A 14,886-nucleotide genomic window follows, 5' to 3' on the forward strand; every position below is an offset into this window, starting at 1 on the left:
AGCACCAAATACCACAAGATACAGATTATACAAAGTGTACAAATTTTAATAAAAATACAATACACCAGGGCTGTGTGTGTTGTTTTACTCCTGAAGAGTTTTCCATTGTACAGATGACAAAGCTAAAGCTGATCCCCTTCTGTTCTTTTGAGAACAGACCTCCCCCTTCACCTGCCATGCTCTCAACTGTAAAGGGCTGGAAAGAGACAGTGATTTTTGTGCCACTCCCAATAGCAGCTGCTTTCCTATGGGTCAGGATCTTTAGTGGGATCAGACTGCCTCCCTCTCAGGCTCTTCCAAGTTCCAGGCTCACTGGGAGTAGTCATGTATGCATGCTCTGGTTTGAGGCTTGGTTTGATAACTTGTGGTCTGAGAACCTTCTGCCTCTTCCTCTGACTGAGAAAACTTAAGCCTGCACTGAGAAAAGCTGTGTAAGAGACAGGCTACAGGTGGGGAATACATGGTAAAGAGGAATAGGGGAGAAAAACCCTCCTGCACATCTGAGGATTTAACTGAAATGTGATTTGGGGCTGCGCCACAATGAATATGGCTCATTTTCAACAGCCCTGAAAAAACAGGCTAGACTTCAGATTGGAAGTAAAAAAATTGCTCTTCTGTCATTTAAAAACTTTTTATGAGGCTGGAAAGACTAGAGTCAAATTACATTTCACTTGATCGACTTATCTTCACAAGATAGCTTGTTTCTACAAATGCTTAAAACCTTCCTGATGTTTCTCCATAACATGGCAATCCTTACTGCCATGGCAACCCTTACTGCTATGAATACAGCTGACTCCTGCATGAAGTAGAGTGAGGCAAACTTGATTAATTTTTTCCCCACACTGCTGGTGGAGGGAGGGGGTTTTGCTTTTACATTATGTATATATATATGTACACACACACACAGAGAAATATACAGGATAAATAAAATCTGTTACAGATACTGGCAAAAGTTAAATACACATGATATGAACACCACATACACAAACATACAAACACACAAAAGCCTATATGAGAATCAAGCGCTCTCCTCTTCTAGAGGAGCAGAAAACCAAACACCAAATATGTGCCTGGAAGGAAGGGGAATCGGTCCAAGCAACCCACATGTGCCTTACTCAGCCATAACTGCTTTAAACTGGTCATTAGTCACTGCCTCACAGCAGCACCATGGCTCTTTCAATACTGCTGGTGAAAGGCATGGGGGATGAGCAGTCTCAGAAACCAGAGTTGTCTGTTCACTGAATGGTGCAAGATGGGCTGAAGCAAGTCAAGTTTTTCCCCATCTGCTTCCACACTCCTTTTCATCAAAGCAGGCTGACCATGCCCTTGGAAAATCAGCAGGAGGTTCACTCTCTCAAGCTACTTGAGATACCGTGCTAATGATGACTTGGGTGCAAGTCCACAAGAAGAGATTAAATTTGTTGTCATCTTCCACTTTACTTCAAACGTCAGCTACCCGACCAGCCAGCTGAGACTGGCAACTTTCAGTTACTACTAACTGAAGGCGGGGTTAGAATAAGGGACCGAAAGGCAAAGCCCTCTGTATCTTTGACCAGCTATCCATCTTTCTCCTCAAGCAGATTTTAAATTGAAAACCTGTTAGAAATAGGGCTGGTGAACAGTTTGGTTCCATTCCTTGGTTCAAAACATATCATCTCTACCTGCCCATAGAACATCAGAATAATTTAGGTTGGAAGGGTTATCAGGAAGTCATCTGGACCACCTCCCTGCTTAAAAAAAGTCCAACTAGAGCAGGCTGCTCATTCAGTTGTTGAGTATCATCATCAGCCTCTCCTGGCCACCTGTTTCAATGATCTGTTTTCATGGTGATGTTTTTTTTCTTTTCATCAAGAAGTCCATTCTCTGGCTGCTTCCCCCACTAAAGGATCTGAATTTAAGGCAAGTATCTCAAAAGCTTTCTGAATGCTTCATACAAAATACTTTCAGATGGGAGGACATTCCACTCACAAACACAAAAGGGTTTGCTCAGCTTAACTTCACAACTTTTCATAAAAGAGAAGTCAAATAGTTATAATCCTATGTATATACCATGAAGATATAAAACTTTAAAACCCTACACACGGAGCCTTTCAGGAGTGCCGGTGTAGTGCATATGTACAGAAGTCAGTTACGCAGAGGTTAAGTACATCCCAGGATCCTTTCCCATCAAAGTCCAGGCATGATGTAGGCGATGTTGTCTAGTGTGTTTGACTGGGAAAAGAAATTCAGTATTTTTTTACTGCCAGATAGTGGCTCAAAATCCTTAAAAAATGACAGAGACAAGGGTATTAAGGGTATCACTTGTTTTACAAGTCATCTGCCCAGTCCTCGCCACCACCATTAGGCTTATTTTCACATCACTGCAAACGTAAGTTAACTAAACGTAAAGGCAGCCTCAGTATCTCTAAGCACCTGGAAACAATGGAAATGCTTGAGGCTTTCCTCACATGACCCCCTCCTTACAAACCCCATACTTGATCTCTGAATTTGAAACAAGCCACACTGATTGTATCACATCGAGCACAGGAAAGACTAGTGACAAAGGACTTGAGCAAAGGGGTCAAAGTTGTAGCATATAAAAAAATGACTTGACTTTACACTCACAAGAGAGAAACCCTTAAATCCACACAGTAATAGAGTGTCAGATGGGAAAAATAAGTACTCTCCACTTTTCCTTGCAAAATGTAATATAATTTTGAGAGCAAGAGTCCGTCTTGTGCGCATCAGAATACAAGACCCAGCAGTACATTATCTGTATGTTCTTCAAATTCAGCATTTCAGTAAGCATAAGCCTGTTGCTGAATGGCTGAAGAAGGCCTTAGGAATATCATGTTTTATTGATGAAGACAGGGGAGCTGGATCTGCACCAGTTACGGCTCTAGAATTTAACAATGCCACCTACTGACTGCAAAGGTAAATTGCATTCTGCATGCAACAACCACTGCCAGTTTGATCCATACCTTGACCACCACCGTTATGTATCTGATGGTAAAAATCAGAGTAGCTTAGTTACCATAAAGTCTAAATACCACTTTTCAGAAGTGGTAAGTGCCTTAATCCACCTAAAGCACCACTGCTCCTTATAACAGTAAGTTGATCAAGTTTCCAATATAAGCACCATTAGTCATGTGTTGTCATTGCACTGAATGCACTTGGCAAGCAGGAAGGAAAAAAAGGATAAGATGTTTTTCCAAGGCTTAGTATGGGAACACCCCACTGACTCAGCTTTTGTGCAGACCTGCCAGTCTGTGGGAGATCACAGCCTAAGCTGTCAAGTTTGTTGTTAATAGGGTGTTCTCAGAATGAATCAATGTTTGGGCTGTCCTATTATAACATGTGAATTCATATCCCATTTCTGTTGTTCTCTCTGCCAGATTTGTTTTAATCTCTTTTGTAGGCTATTTATTTATTTATATGTTTGTTTAGGCTACTTAGCTGCTTTATTTGTGTCTCGTGTTAGAGATATGGCTCCTGATTACACTGCCACCTTAAACTATGTCCACAGGTCTCAATATTAAGTGTAAAGTGGAAAAGAACTTGTAGTTATGCAGTTCCTTAAAATAAAGGGACTGTTTTTCTTTCCTTGGAGAAAGTTACAGCCACGTGTAAAAGGCCTTACTCAATCACATTAGGAATCCTGAGATCACAAGCTGTTTTTTCTGCTATTAAAACAGATTGTGTGATACAGTGCAGCTAGAAGGTGCTTTTCATTTTTACAGAAAATGAGAACTTTCAAAAACACTAGTATATGTACAGGTCCTTTTACTTGATTCAGATAGATTGATCCAGTCACTAAAACAGGACCTGCACGCACCGCAATCAGTGCTACAACTATTAGGTCAGTTGCCACTGGGAGAAAAAAAACTTGCAAGCTTATTGTACAGCAGTTACATCTAAAAGAATGTGAAAAAATATTCCACTATAAAAAGTGTACTGCACTGGAATTATAACTACATCATAAGACTGATGCACAGAAAAGCTCTAAGCTAGACTCTACTGAAATTAACAGTGATAGAACGGAAATAACCACAGGGAACTCACCAAAACGTGCTTAGGGCAGCCATTCAACTCAGGTAGTTGTGTGGTCAGACATGCCAATGGGCCCAAAGCACAGATGATTGAATCTAGAAGTACTGACAAACTTCCTGAAACAGCCACCATGCCCTGGAAGTAACAAAGGAAAAAACAGGTAGGGATGAGTAGTGAAAATTAAGATTCTTTCACAGCTGTATTGATTCTCATGAAGATGCAGTATTTTCACTCTCAAGCTTCTCCACTTTCATTACTTAAACAGTAACAAAACTATGCCATGTGCTTCACAGAGAGTTGCTGGTTCAAAAAAAAAAGTAAGAATTCAGTAGACAGCATACTGGTGTATGAAAAAAATAGGGAACAACAGAAACTAAACTTTCAAGTAAAGTAAAATAACAATCACCCCCCCAGTCCTCTATGTAGGTTGCACAAGATCACCGTGACATTGCTGGTTATGGACTCACTTCTGTTTCCTGCAGTCTGTGTCCAATGAGGCTCAGAGATTCACCCAGCAGCTGTAAGTGTGCAGCTACATCAATAGGATCTGTCTCAGGGACTTTGGCTGGTGAGGAAGACACCACCACGGTACTGGTGGGAGATTTCTTATGAGGGGAAATCACTCCTGTTGGAGAAGCTGGAAACACACAAATTAAAATTTCATATTCCCTGTTTCATTCTGCTATTTACAAGCCAATCTACTTAGCAACACTCAAATCTCAAAGGCACAAGATGCTTACATTGCTCTGTGAACCTGGTCCTGTGGTCTCTGGAGTCAAAAACTTTCCTTTTATGTATGAAAAGCATCAACCTCAGCTGAATGAAATTTGGGAGACTTGGTTTGGAATATTTGGTAAACAGATACCAAATCAAACGACTCCTTTTCCTCTTGCAGCAAGCTAATCCCACTAGAACTTCCCTGCTGCCTCTTCTTGGTTTACATTTCAACCCCTAGATTACTAAACCAAATACCCTTCTAGAAATTAACACACAGAAATATATTTTTTTAAGATGCTGACATCATTACCACTCTCACAAAAACATTGGTTCTGAGCAATATGATCAGTTACATGTCAAGACTTGTGAGAAAGCAGGCAGACGTGTGAAGCAGGAAAGGATCTTTGTTCTGTATTTCACAGGAAGCCCAATCTTCCCTGTCCAAGAAAGACCAGCAGAGTAAATAAAAGTACAATTACCTTTTATTTTTGGTGCACCATCTGAAGAAGATGAGGCCTTCCTCTTCACAGTGGTGGCCTCTGCTTTATTCTGCTTGTGTTGGAGATACTGAGCTTTCTGTTTCCAGATCTGCAGTTACCATGGTATGCAAAAAGAGATTAGTAACATTAGGTAAATCTGTTACCTGATGCCAGGACCTGGAGGCTGAATGATGTAATTGGTAAAGCAGTATCGTAAGAACATGGATGCTTTTATGATTGCAAGGGCGAGGCTTCCATACTTTGAGGACACAGGCAGCATTTTTAAAGGTATGGTGGCAATGCTGCTGGCATGTGCTGACCTAAGCACCTAGTTTACAGAAATAATTTACAAAAACATCTCACACACTCACCAGTTTATCCTTCTCAGGTAGCTGCTTCCACACTTCTGCCAGTTTTTTACTTAGCTCTCCAAAATCTGTCAGGAAGAAAGACAAAAAATGCTTAAAACAAATGAAATCATAAAATCATCGTGAGAACATAGGAAGTTTACTGGCCAATGAATACACATTTAGGAAGTAACTGACTTCACAACTAGAACTGTCCTGAAAATAACTGCCAGTATGCATTCCCATTACTGTTTGTTTGGTTTTTTTTTCTAGAGCTGGCATCAGGAATAGCAACTCATACATGTATATATAGGAAAGATATACAAATACTTGAAGGGTGGAGGTCAAGCAGATGGGGCTGGGCTCTTTTCAATGGTGGCTAGTGATGGGACAAGGGGCAATGGGTACAAACTTGCAATACCAGAGGTTTCACTTTAACTTGAGGAAAAGCTTTGAGTGATGAAGCACTGGAAACAGGCTACCCAGAAAGGTTGTGGAGTCTCTTTCTCTGGAGACTTTCAAAACATGCTTGAACATGTTCCTATGCAACCTAAACTAGGCATACCTACATCAGCAGGGGGGTTGGACTAGATGGTCTCCAAAGGTTCGTTTCCAAGCCCTGTCTTTCTGTGATTCTGTGAAAGTGACACAATCGAGGTAACTCTAAGTAAGAGCAAGCTAGCAATTTCTCCATCCAGATTCACAGCTTGGTTAAAATACAATGAAAACAACTAATGCCTGTCCCCTTTGCCAGCTCTTATTGAAAGAAAATTGGCAGATTCTTTGCATTCTGTCAAAATTAGTAAGTTGAAACATGAATGATGTGTTGTGCTAATTAATCTGACTGGTGTATAAAACAAGAGAAGGCAAGATTATTGTCTCACCTATTCCAGGGTGTTCAGACACAATAGTTGTACGATATTCTTTGCAGAACACTTGATAGGCAGACATGTTTTTCTTCTTTGGCTAGTCAGAAGATGAAAAGAAAACAAAGGTTTTTAATTATGACATCTACTGAAACTTACTAAGAATATGGTGTTTGTTGAAGACTTAAAGATGTGGTGCCTACATCAGGAACCTGAAGAAGCAATGGGTTTAGATTTCTGGCTGAATTTAGTGTTTATGAAAGCACAGGAACCTGCCAGAATGAGTCTTTCAACAACTCTTATCAATGCATTTCACTCCAAAGTAACAACAACCTGCTATTCTGAATCCAGAATCAACATACAACTTTGTTTAAAGAGCTCATTTTAAAAACTTAAAATAATAAAAAAGGTACCTCTCATACTGTTCACAGTACCTAATATAGTTCTGCTAAAACAGTTTAGTCCTTATCATAATATTTTTTTGTCCATTCCTTACATCCTTACAAAACACTTCAGACTGGAAGGAAAAGAGAGTGTAAGTAGTAAGACATTTGACAGCAGTGGCAGAAGCAGTTGCTGAGCTATGATCAGAAAAACAGAATAATGGCAGAAAAAACTTGAGCTACAACTGCCCATTTCCTGACATAAAGCATCTTTTGTCTATCTGAACATACATAAACTGCTTTCCCCCATTTATATACTTGCATGGATACAGTTCTATCACCTGTAAACTCATTCATATGCTAGTTACCATTTCTTCTACTCATATTTGTACATATTAATCATGCAAAACTGAATTTATGAGTACAGGAGAAAATTGTGAATGTGGTAGTCTATAAGAATTAGGATTTTGTTTTAGTACAGGAGTCAATGGCTAAATACTTTAATTTTTCAGGCTACAGCTTGCTTCCTTTTTACAGGAACTGTGACAATAGACTAGATTGTTAGTGCAAAAGCCTGAAAATAGTGAGAAAAAATTACCATAGAAAATGATGCATCTGTTTTTGGTACATAACCTGCATCAAGCAATTTAAGCATAACCTTTTCAAACCTCCATTGGCCAAAGACTGCCTATGCCACAAAAGCAGAATGATATATATTCCTTCTGTTACAAACAGAAATCACAGTGACTGACATACTTTTCCAAACATGATTCACTCAAACCATCAATCCTATTAGTTATCCTTCTGTTTCAATTTAACATGCCTTTGTAATGAATGGTCTAATTCACCGTTACCCACCACCCAATTTCCATTTTCCCTCCATCTTTTCCTTACTTTTTCTCTTTCTCTTTCCTTTTCTCTTTCCTTTTCTTTTTCTCTTTCTCTTTCCTTTTCTCTTTCCTTTTCCTTTTCTCTTTCCTTCTCTTTTTCTCTTTCCTTCTCTTTTTCTCTTTCCTTTTCTTTTTCCTTTTCCTTTTCTCTTTCCTTTTCTTTTTCTCTTTCTTTTTCCCTTTCTCTTTCCTTTTCCTTTTCCCATTTCTCAGCTTTGTCCTTCTCCTTGTCTTCCTTTTTCCTCCTCTTTTCACCTTGACCATCTGAATGAAAAACAGTAGGAGGAGCTGGAGGAAGAACATAGGGGGTGCTGGATGGAGGTGGTGGTGACACTGTTACTTCTGCTACTGCCACAGGACCATGTCCAGAACTCTTTTTAGATTTAGAGTGCTTCTTCTCTCTGTGTTTCTCCTTGTCTTTTTTTTTCTTACTTTTCTTTGACTTCTTCTTCTTCTTGATTTCCCGGTAGGAGTCATCTATCACTAGCTCTCCAGCCTCTAACTCCCCACCAGAAGATGAACCAGAATCTGGTGGTGCCTCCATACCCGAAACCTCATACTCGCTCCCATGGCCCTCTGAAAAAAGGGAAGTGTCAGCACCAAAACTCTCAGAAGGTGGATGCGAGTCTGAAGGTGATTTGTGCTTCTTCCGGGATGACTTCAGGAAGCTCTGCAGTTCATGACCTAGCAGGACAGGGCCTTGTTCATCTCGAGCTGATTTCTTTGAAGATTTCTTTGCAGCTGATGGTGCTGAAGAGTAGGAGAAAGAATCATCATCTGCACTACTTTTCTCTTTTGGTGACAGGATGAGCTTCATCTTCAAGCCATCAGGTTCCCGGAGAGTAAGGGTCTCTGTGTTCACATAGAGAGGTTTCATTTTCTTAGATTTGTGGAAGCTGCCATCGTCCACTGAGTGCTCTCCACTGCTGCTACTCAGCTTCTTCTTGTGGTGCTCCTTTTTGCTTTCAGAGTGGCCAGAGGAGGAGTAAGACGATTTTTCAGAGGTCTTCTTTGAAGACTTTGAGCTTGTGGCCAAAGGTGAGGTGATAGCCTTGAGTAAATCCATGGTTGTATCAGCTGAGGATGGGCTAGAAACTGCTTTTTTCTTCTTCTTTGATGGTAGATCCAAAGGCGAAACACCTGAAATAGATCAAGAGAAGTGTACATTCAAGATGATTCCCTTGAAGACAGTGAAGTGGAAATCCTGCATTACTTATGATTACAGCAAACAGGCTTCCATTCAGGCTTAAACAGATCACAGACACGTGTAGCCAGCTGCATTCAACAGCTGCATTGCCCAAACTAAGTCAGTTTAAGACTGGAAGAAAGAGTAGGAAAGATCATTATGTTTTGTCAAACTCTGTATTGTATTGTGAAATAACATATTTTGATGAAAAGGTATCTTACTGAGACTGAACTACAACTTGAGTGCAAGGATTTCATGCCATTTTTAGCTAAGGCGAGATGAAATACAAGCCTTTTCATTCTGAAAAGAGACTTTGATGAAATTTCCTATTGGCTTTCTCATTTCACTGGGAAAAAATAAATCTTAAACCTCTTAAGCTTTTATGAATGAATTGTCATTTTCTGGCCATCTTATTAATGGTGAGAATAATGTTCCTGTATTTAAACTGAACCCAAACCCATTCCCACCCTCTCCCCGCTTCTCTTTCTATAAAATTAGAGAAAGTAATTCTATCAGCAAATGCAATTACAATTTGCAACCTGGTAAAGAAAATAAAAGAAATGCAAATGCCAAAAGGGAAGGCCCGAGTTAGAAAACTACAACTTATCAATGAATAAGGGTTGGAAGGTCTTTACTCACAACAATAGCAACTTGTTAAACTACACTCTAAAAATGTAATTCCCTAATCTGCTGTCTGGTGCTGATCAGCATGGGGTTTTCTGTTACTTGTCCTAAGGCTGATACTCTCCTCCCATAAAATGCTTACCACAAAGCCTGATGACACTGGTTTAACAGCATCCTGTCCTCAAAGTTAGCCCCTTCCCCTGCTCACCTCTGTGGCAGAACTCATCGGAGGAGTGCTTTCTCTTCTTTTTGTGAGGCTCTGACCCCAGACAAAGCTCAGTGTCCTAGAGTAAGAAGAAAAAACTTGCTGACACACGTGAGGAAAATAATATGAGATGCACACGGACTACTGACATAGGTAACAATTTGCAGGAGATATCAAGAGTTATTTGTACTACTCTAGCATCAAGTAATCCTAGGTATGAACCAGGATCATTATTCTAGTGCCAGACTCTCTCTACAGGAGCCCAGAGTGAAGATTTAAGATAAGAGACAAAAAGCATGGTAGATACGTGAGAAAATATGAGAAGTGGTATTAGTCAGGATTGGTTTCAGCACATCAGCCACCTAGCCAGCATCAAGCTTTCTGCAGGCATTATTGCAGCAAAATAGGGCTATATGGAAATTCAAAGACAGATCTCTGTAGGGAGCTTCCCAAAAGTGAGAGGAGCAATGCACAAGGAAAAAACAAAACAAATCACACTTTATAGCGTTAAAAAGAATAGCCAGGAAAGCCAGCACTTGAAGATCAGCTGATGAGTTGATAATAGACAGGCATCTACCTCTTAATAAAGCTGAAAAATAACTAAGCATGCATAGGCTGTCAAGCCTTGAAATGAAGGTGAGCAGTTCACATTTAATGTGCTGAAAAAGATAAAAAGAAGTGAAAGGAGGTACAGAGAGGTGACAGTTAAAATGACGGGTCAAAAAATTGTCCTTAACATTTCATGTCACCCAATTATTATTTGTCTCTTGATCAATTTATGGTCTGAAACTGAAGGTCCTTTACAGAATTCCATCTGCATCACAGAAGTTTTTAATTTTAAACTAGAACTTCTTTTCCAGATTAAAAAATTACAATAGTCATCTCTGAGCTAACAGCAAAAAAATTAGCTCAGAGGGGAAAGTTTTGAAGAAATTTAAGTTGCCACTATGTGATTTTAGAGTTGAGGCCCCAAAGAGGTGAATAGGGTGAGTTCATACCTCTCAAGAGCTATCATTTGAGGGTGTCTGCAGAATCAGGAAGACAACAATGCATCAGTTAACATTATATCCATCCTTTGCTGGCTATTCATACAACCATAAATTCTAAAAACTTTTTGAGTGTATGTGTGAAGAGTTATTTTTGCTATATTCTGACTTGTAAGATTCTACACCAAGACAAGGACAGCTTCCTACTATCCTATTTTCTGGTTTCAGTTCTGTTTTGGGTGAACCCCCTCCTTTTCCACAGGAAAGTTACTGAACACAATAGCTGCTCTTGCTGCCTTCTACTTGAACACCTGCATGAGAAAGAACAAGAAACTCATCCATCCCCTTCCATAACTAACTTTACACATATCTTCACATCTTCAGCCTGTTCTCTGGGGCTTCCTGACCTGAGCTGCTATCTCATCTTCCTCTTGCAGCAGTTCCTTGTAAGAGCGTTTTTTCTCCCGCTGTATCCTGCCAGTTGCCAGCCCCACGTCATCAACACCTCGGTCACTCTCTAGGAACTCTTTAAGAATTATGTGAAATGGGAAAAGGAAGAAATTAAATACTCCATTAAGGAATGACAGACATGTGGACAGTGCATAAAATAAGGTAACAGCAGATGAAGGCAGAGCGATGCACAAAACTCAACAAGCACAAGAGGCCCCAAAATAACAATCTGTGCTCTGACGGCAGGGATGGGGCTCAGTGCTCTAATGCAGTTAACACTATCACTCAAGATTTCATTTTCAACCCTTGTGTATTTCTTTCTAAAGACAACTGGACCTAGAAATGTTACCATGACTGAACGCATCCTTATCCTAGTCTCCCGCTCCATTGACCTGGCAGGGAGAAGAAAGGCTGCAGTGGCAGTTTCCAGTCAGGGTGTCCTAAAGTTCAAATCCTAGTACTTTACACCTGGAAGTCAAGGGCTTGGGATCCTCTGGCAACTTGGCCAGGTTAAATTTACAGGCTCCATGGCATACTAGCTTCCTTTCCCATTCTGACTGCACGGCCTGGCAAGGGCTGCAGAGTACCATTTTGGAGGGATTTTTTGGTGGCAGCTTCCTCTGAGATTATGACGCAGTCGTACCTTCTTTCTTCTTGGAGTCATCATAAGCCATGGCGGTCCTGCAGGAGCCTGAGAATGTGTTGCCACGTCTGGGCTCCTTCCCCCGTTCCCATCTACAGGAAAAGGTCTAAGAAACAGAGAATGAAAATAACCCTCCCACAAAGAAGAATCACTATGTAAAATGGGAAACTTCCTCTGAACCAAGTGAAGATTCTCTGGAAAACAGTGGGAAAGGAAAGAAGTCTACCTTCTGATTGGTTCAGGCTCACTCTTCAGGCTTGACAATATATTTTTTAAATTAAATTGCGGGTGGTCTCTTCCTTGTAAAATCACTAGAAGTCATGTATTTACAAAATTAGAAAGATGGTGAGAAGACAGCTGAGTTTGATTTTGATGACACACAAAACTGCACTGGAACTTGTGTCAAAGCCATTTTTTGTCAGGAGCCGCTCAGCAAAGAGTTGGATATTTGAGAGAGGTTTCAAACCCTTGAATCTCAGATGAATGGAAATGAGGAACCAGTCAGGAATCACTGTATTACAAAAGAATTCTTTCCAATGTTTTTAACTACTGGATTGTACATTTTGTAATGAAGGTGTGTCCTTCTGATCTGCTTCCTAACACTACCACTGCAGCCATTCTGAATGCCAGCCTGGGAGAGGGGATGGAAAAAAGCCCTTTTTCCCTAGGCCTTCCACAGCAACCCACCCTCTGTCAGCTCCAGGTTTTCAGGTCTCATATAACTGAATCATTCTGTCGCACAGTTGCTGGCAGAGAGCAGGATAACACCCTTATGAAATAGCTGCACTCTGGTTCTCTCTGAGTAAATGGCTTTAGGTCTTCAGTCAACAACCAGCTTAATACAAAATCCACCTTCTGCTCTTAAGCAATTAAACCAATTGCACCTAACTGAATTTGTGTGTTAACGTGTATCTGCATGCGTAAGCATTCAACCACAAAGACCATGCTGCTTGTTCGTTCTAGTTGCCACACTGAAGCTGTATTTGAAAATCTTGACAGCAGGGAAGTTGTGCTTGTACATCCCTGCATGTACCTGAATTTTTTAAGTAACAACCTGAGGCTGATAATACATAGTATATTCATTTTATAGTGGTTATTTAAAACAATCAAGTCCCAACTAGACCAAGCTTGCAGGTATGCATGAGATGTTTCTGTTTAAACTCATATGAATACACATTATTTCTTCATTTTGGGAGTCCATCTGCCACAAATGTTTTAAGTCAGTAAGACGACACTACAGTGTCTGTAGCAAGAACAGCTATTTGTGGGCAGAACTTATGTACACATGCAGGAACACTGCATATGTATACGCACAAGAGCACTGCACATTGCAAAGGGCACTCAGCATTGCCCTCTTGCCTTTGTGGGCTCACAACCTTGAGCCAGCTCTTCAGTTGTCATATGAACTTCAGTGGGAAAATGCATGACACCGAAGTATTTTTCTCAAGAGGACAAGGGTCTAAGCTAGATACTGTTCAACAAAACTTAAGTCACTTATTTATGAACAGGTGGCTGGGAGAAACTAGGACTTGTTTACAGCTAGCTGTGTACCTACTTACTCTTTCTAAATATCATCTGCTTGTCAGGTATAAAGGTTGGTACATATTGCTCAAAGGGTCTTATAATATAGTATTCCAGCCCTGCAAATACAAAACATATCCTTAACTAGTCTTGTTCTGTAAATCACAATTAGGTTTCCCTGCTTCACATTCTTTGGTTTCAGCAGTAATTGCACGTTCAGTGCAAAGGCTCTCTTCACGTCTTCAGTTCCTTAATGCACACGCTTGCGGGATCAACACCAACCACTGCTCATCTGCAGCCCCCTGGACTTCAGTGACCTCCGCACTTCGGTTCCCCCACGGAAGGCTGCGCACCCAACTGGCAAGAGACCGCGGCGAGTGGAAGCGGAGGGCGGCGGCAACGGGCTCCCTCACCCCATTTCCCGCCAGCACTCCCTGCAACCTGTAGAAGCCGCCACGGCAGGCGGGCTTCGCCGGGAATTCCGAGTGCGGCCGAGAGGGCAAACGTCGCCGCCGGCCCTTCCGCCCACACGCAGCCGGGCCCATCCCGCGCCCCCCGGGGCACCCCACGGTCCAGCTCCACGCATGCGCGCCAACACCCTCAGGGGCAAGCCCAACTGCCGCTTGTGCCTGTCCCGCCGCCTCCATCTGAAGCGGGCTCTGTCGTCCCGCTCCCGTCTGCGCGCCCTCTCACCCGAGCCGGCTCCGGCCTCACTGCAGCCCGCGGCTCCGTCCCTGCAGCAGGCCCGAGCGTGCCCCGACGGCAGGGCCGCTCAGGGACGACAAGGCCTGCCTGGCCGCAGGTGCCGGGCCTCAGCCGCAGGGTGAGGAGGCGGTGCAGGCGCCTCACTCTGCACTGCCGCTTCCCGCCGCGCCGCCACCGCCCGCGGCCGCCATCTTGGAAAGGGAGACAAGGGACACACGCCCGGCGCCGGAGCTAGGGACAGCTAGCCGACCGCCGAGCACGTCCAACGTGGCACCCGTGCGGCGGATGAGAAGGCGGGGTGTGGGATTGCCGAGCGTATCGATGGCGGGGCGGGGAGCTCCGATCCGCAAGGTGTGAGCGGAGCTGCGGATGCTGCCACCCTGCTGAGGGCGGCTGCGACTTGGGTCGGTAGCTGTCGCTCATTTGCCCTTCCCTGCCTAGGCCCTACTGCGAGTGGGATTCGAAATAACCGTGTGCCTCGCTTGGCCAGCGGGCTGATCCTGGGCCCTGGCCTGTGGTCTTCTCGCCCTCCCGGTGCCCCGTTGGTGCGAACGGACGGGCCCAGGGCTGGGGTGAGGGCGAGGGAAGCGCTGCTGCTCGCGCTGGGGTCTGGGTCACCCGCCGCGCCCCCAAGCACCCCGGCTGCCATATGACCCCTCAGAGGCGTGGGACTGGCTCTGTCCAGGACCGCCTGGTGTGGACGACGAACCTGTGCCCACCTGTCCTCAGCACAACCTACTCCCTGCGTGTGTGTCGTGCTGTGCTTTTGTAGCACAGCTCTCCTATCTCGTCATCTCTTGAGAGCTGACCGGGCTTGCAAGCGTGGGTTAGTTGTCTGCTTGTTCCTGCCACAGT

At 42.9% G+C, this 14,886-nt stretch overlaps 1 protein-coding gene across 3 annotated transcripts; it reads right to left on the reverse strand.

Annotated features, from left to right (window-relative positions):
- Positions 1-1,033: 1,033 nt before the first annotated feature.
- Positions 1,034-14,247, reverse strand: HMGXB4 (HMG-box containing 4). Of its 3 annotated transcripts, none has more exons than XM_054167994.1 (9): positions 14,020-14,247; positions 9,730-9,805; positions 7,716-8,851; positions 6,457-6,538; positions 5,597-5,661; positions 5,226-5,334; positions 4,497-4,666; positions 4,042-4,164; positions 1,034-2,211 (listed from the first exon to the last, which is right to left on the reverse strand). In XM_054167994.1, the coding sequence occupies exons 3-9, from the start codon at positions 8,775-8,777 to the stop codon at positions 2,167-2,169; spliced, it is 1,656 nt and encodes a 551-aa protein (XP_054023969.1). In that variant the 5' UTR covers positions 8,778-8,851; positions 9,730-9,805; positions 14,020-14,247; the 3' UTR covers positions 1,034-2,166. The 3 variants fall into 3 exon arrangements, with proteins under 3 accessions (XP_054023969.1, XP_054023967.1, XP_054023968.1); XM_054167992.1 differs by lacking the exon at positions 14,020-14,247 and adding an exon at positions 13,740-14,008; XM_054167993.1 differs by lacking the exon at positions 14,020-14,247 and adding an exon at positions 13,609-13,627.
- Between the last annotated feature and the right edge of the window lie 639 nt (positions 14,248-14,886).

Source organism: Dryobates pubescens, chromosome 15, assembly GCF_014839835.1.
Source record: "Dryobates pubescens isolate bDryPub1 chromosome 15, bDryPub1.pri, whole genome shotgun sequence".
Taxonomy (NCBI): Eukaryota; Metazoa; Chordata; class Aves; order Piciformes; family Picidae; genus Dryobates; species Dryobates pubescens.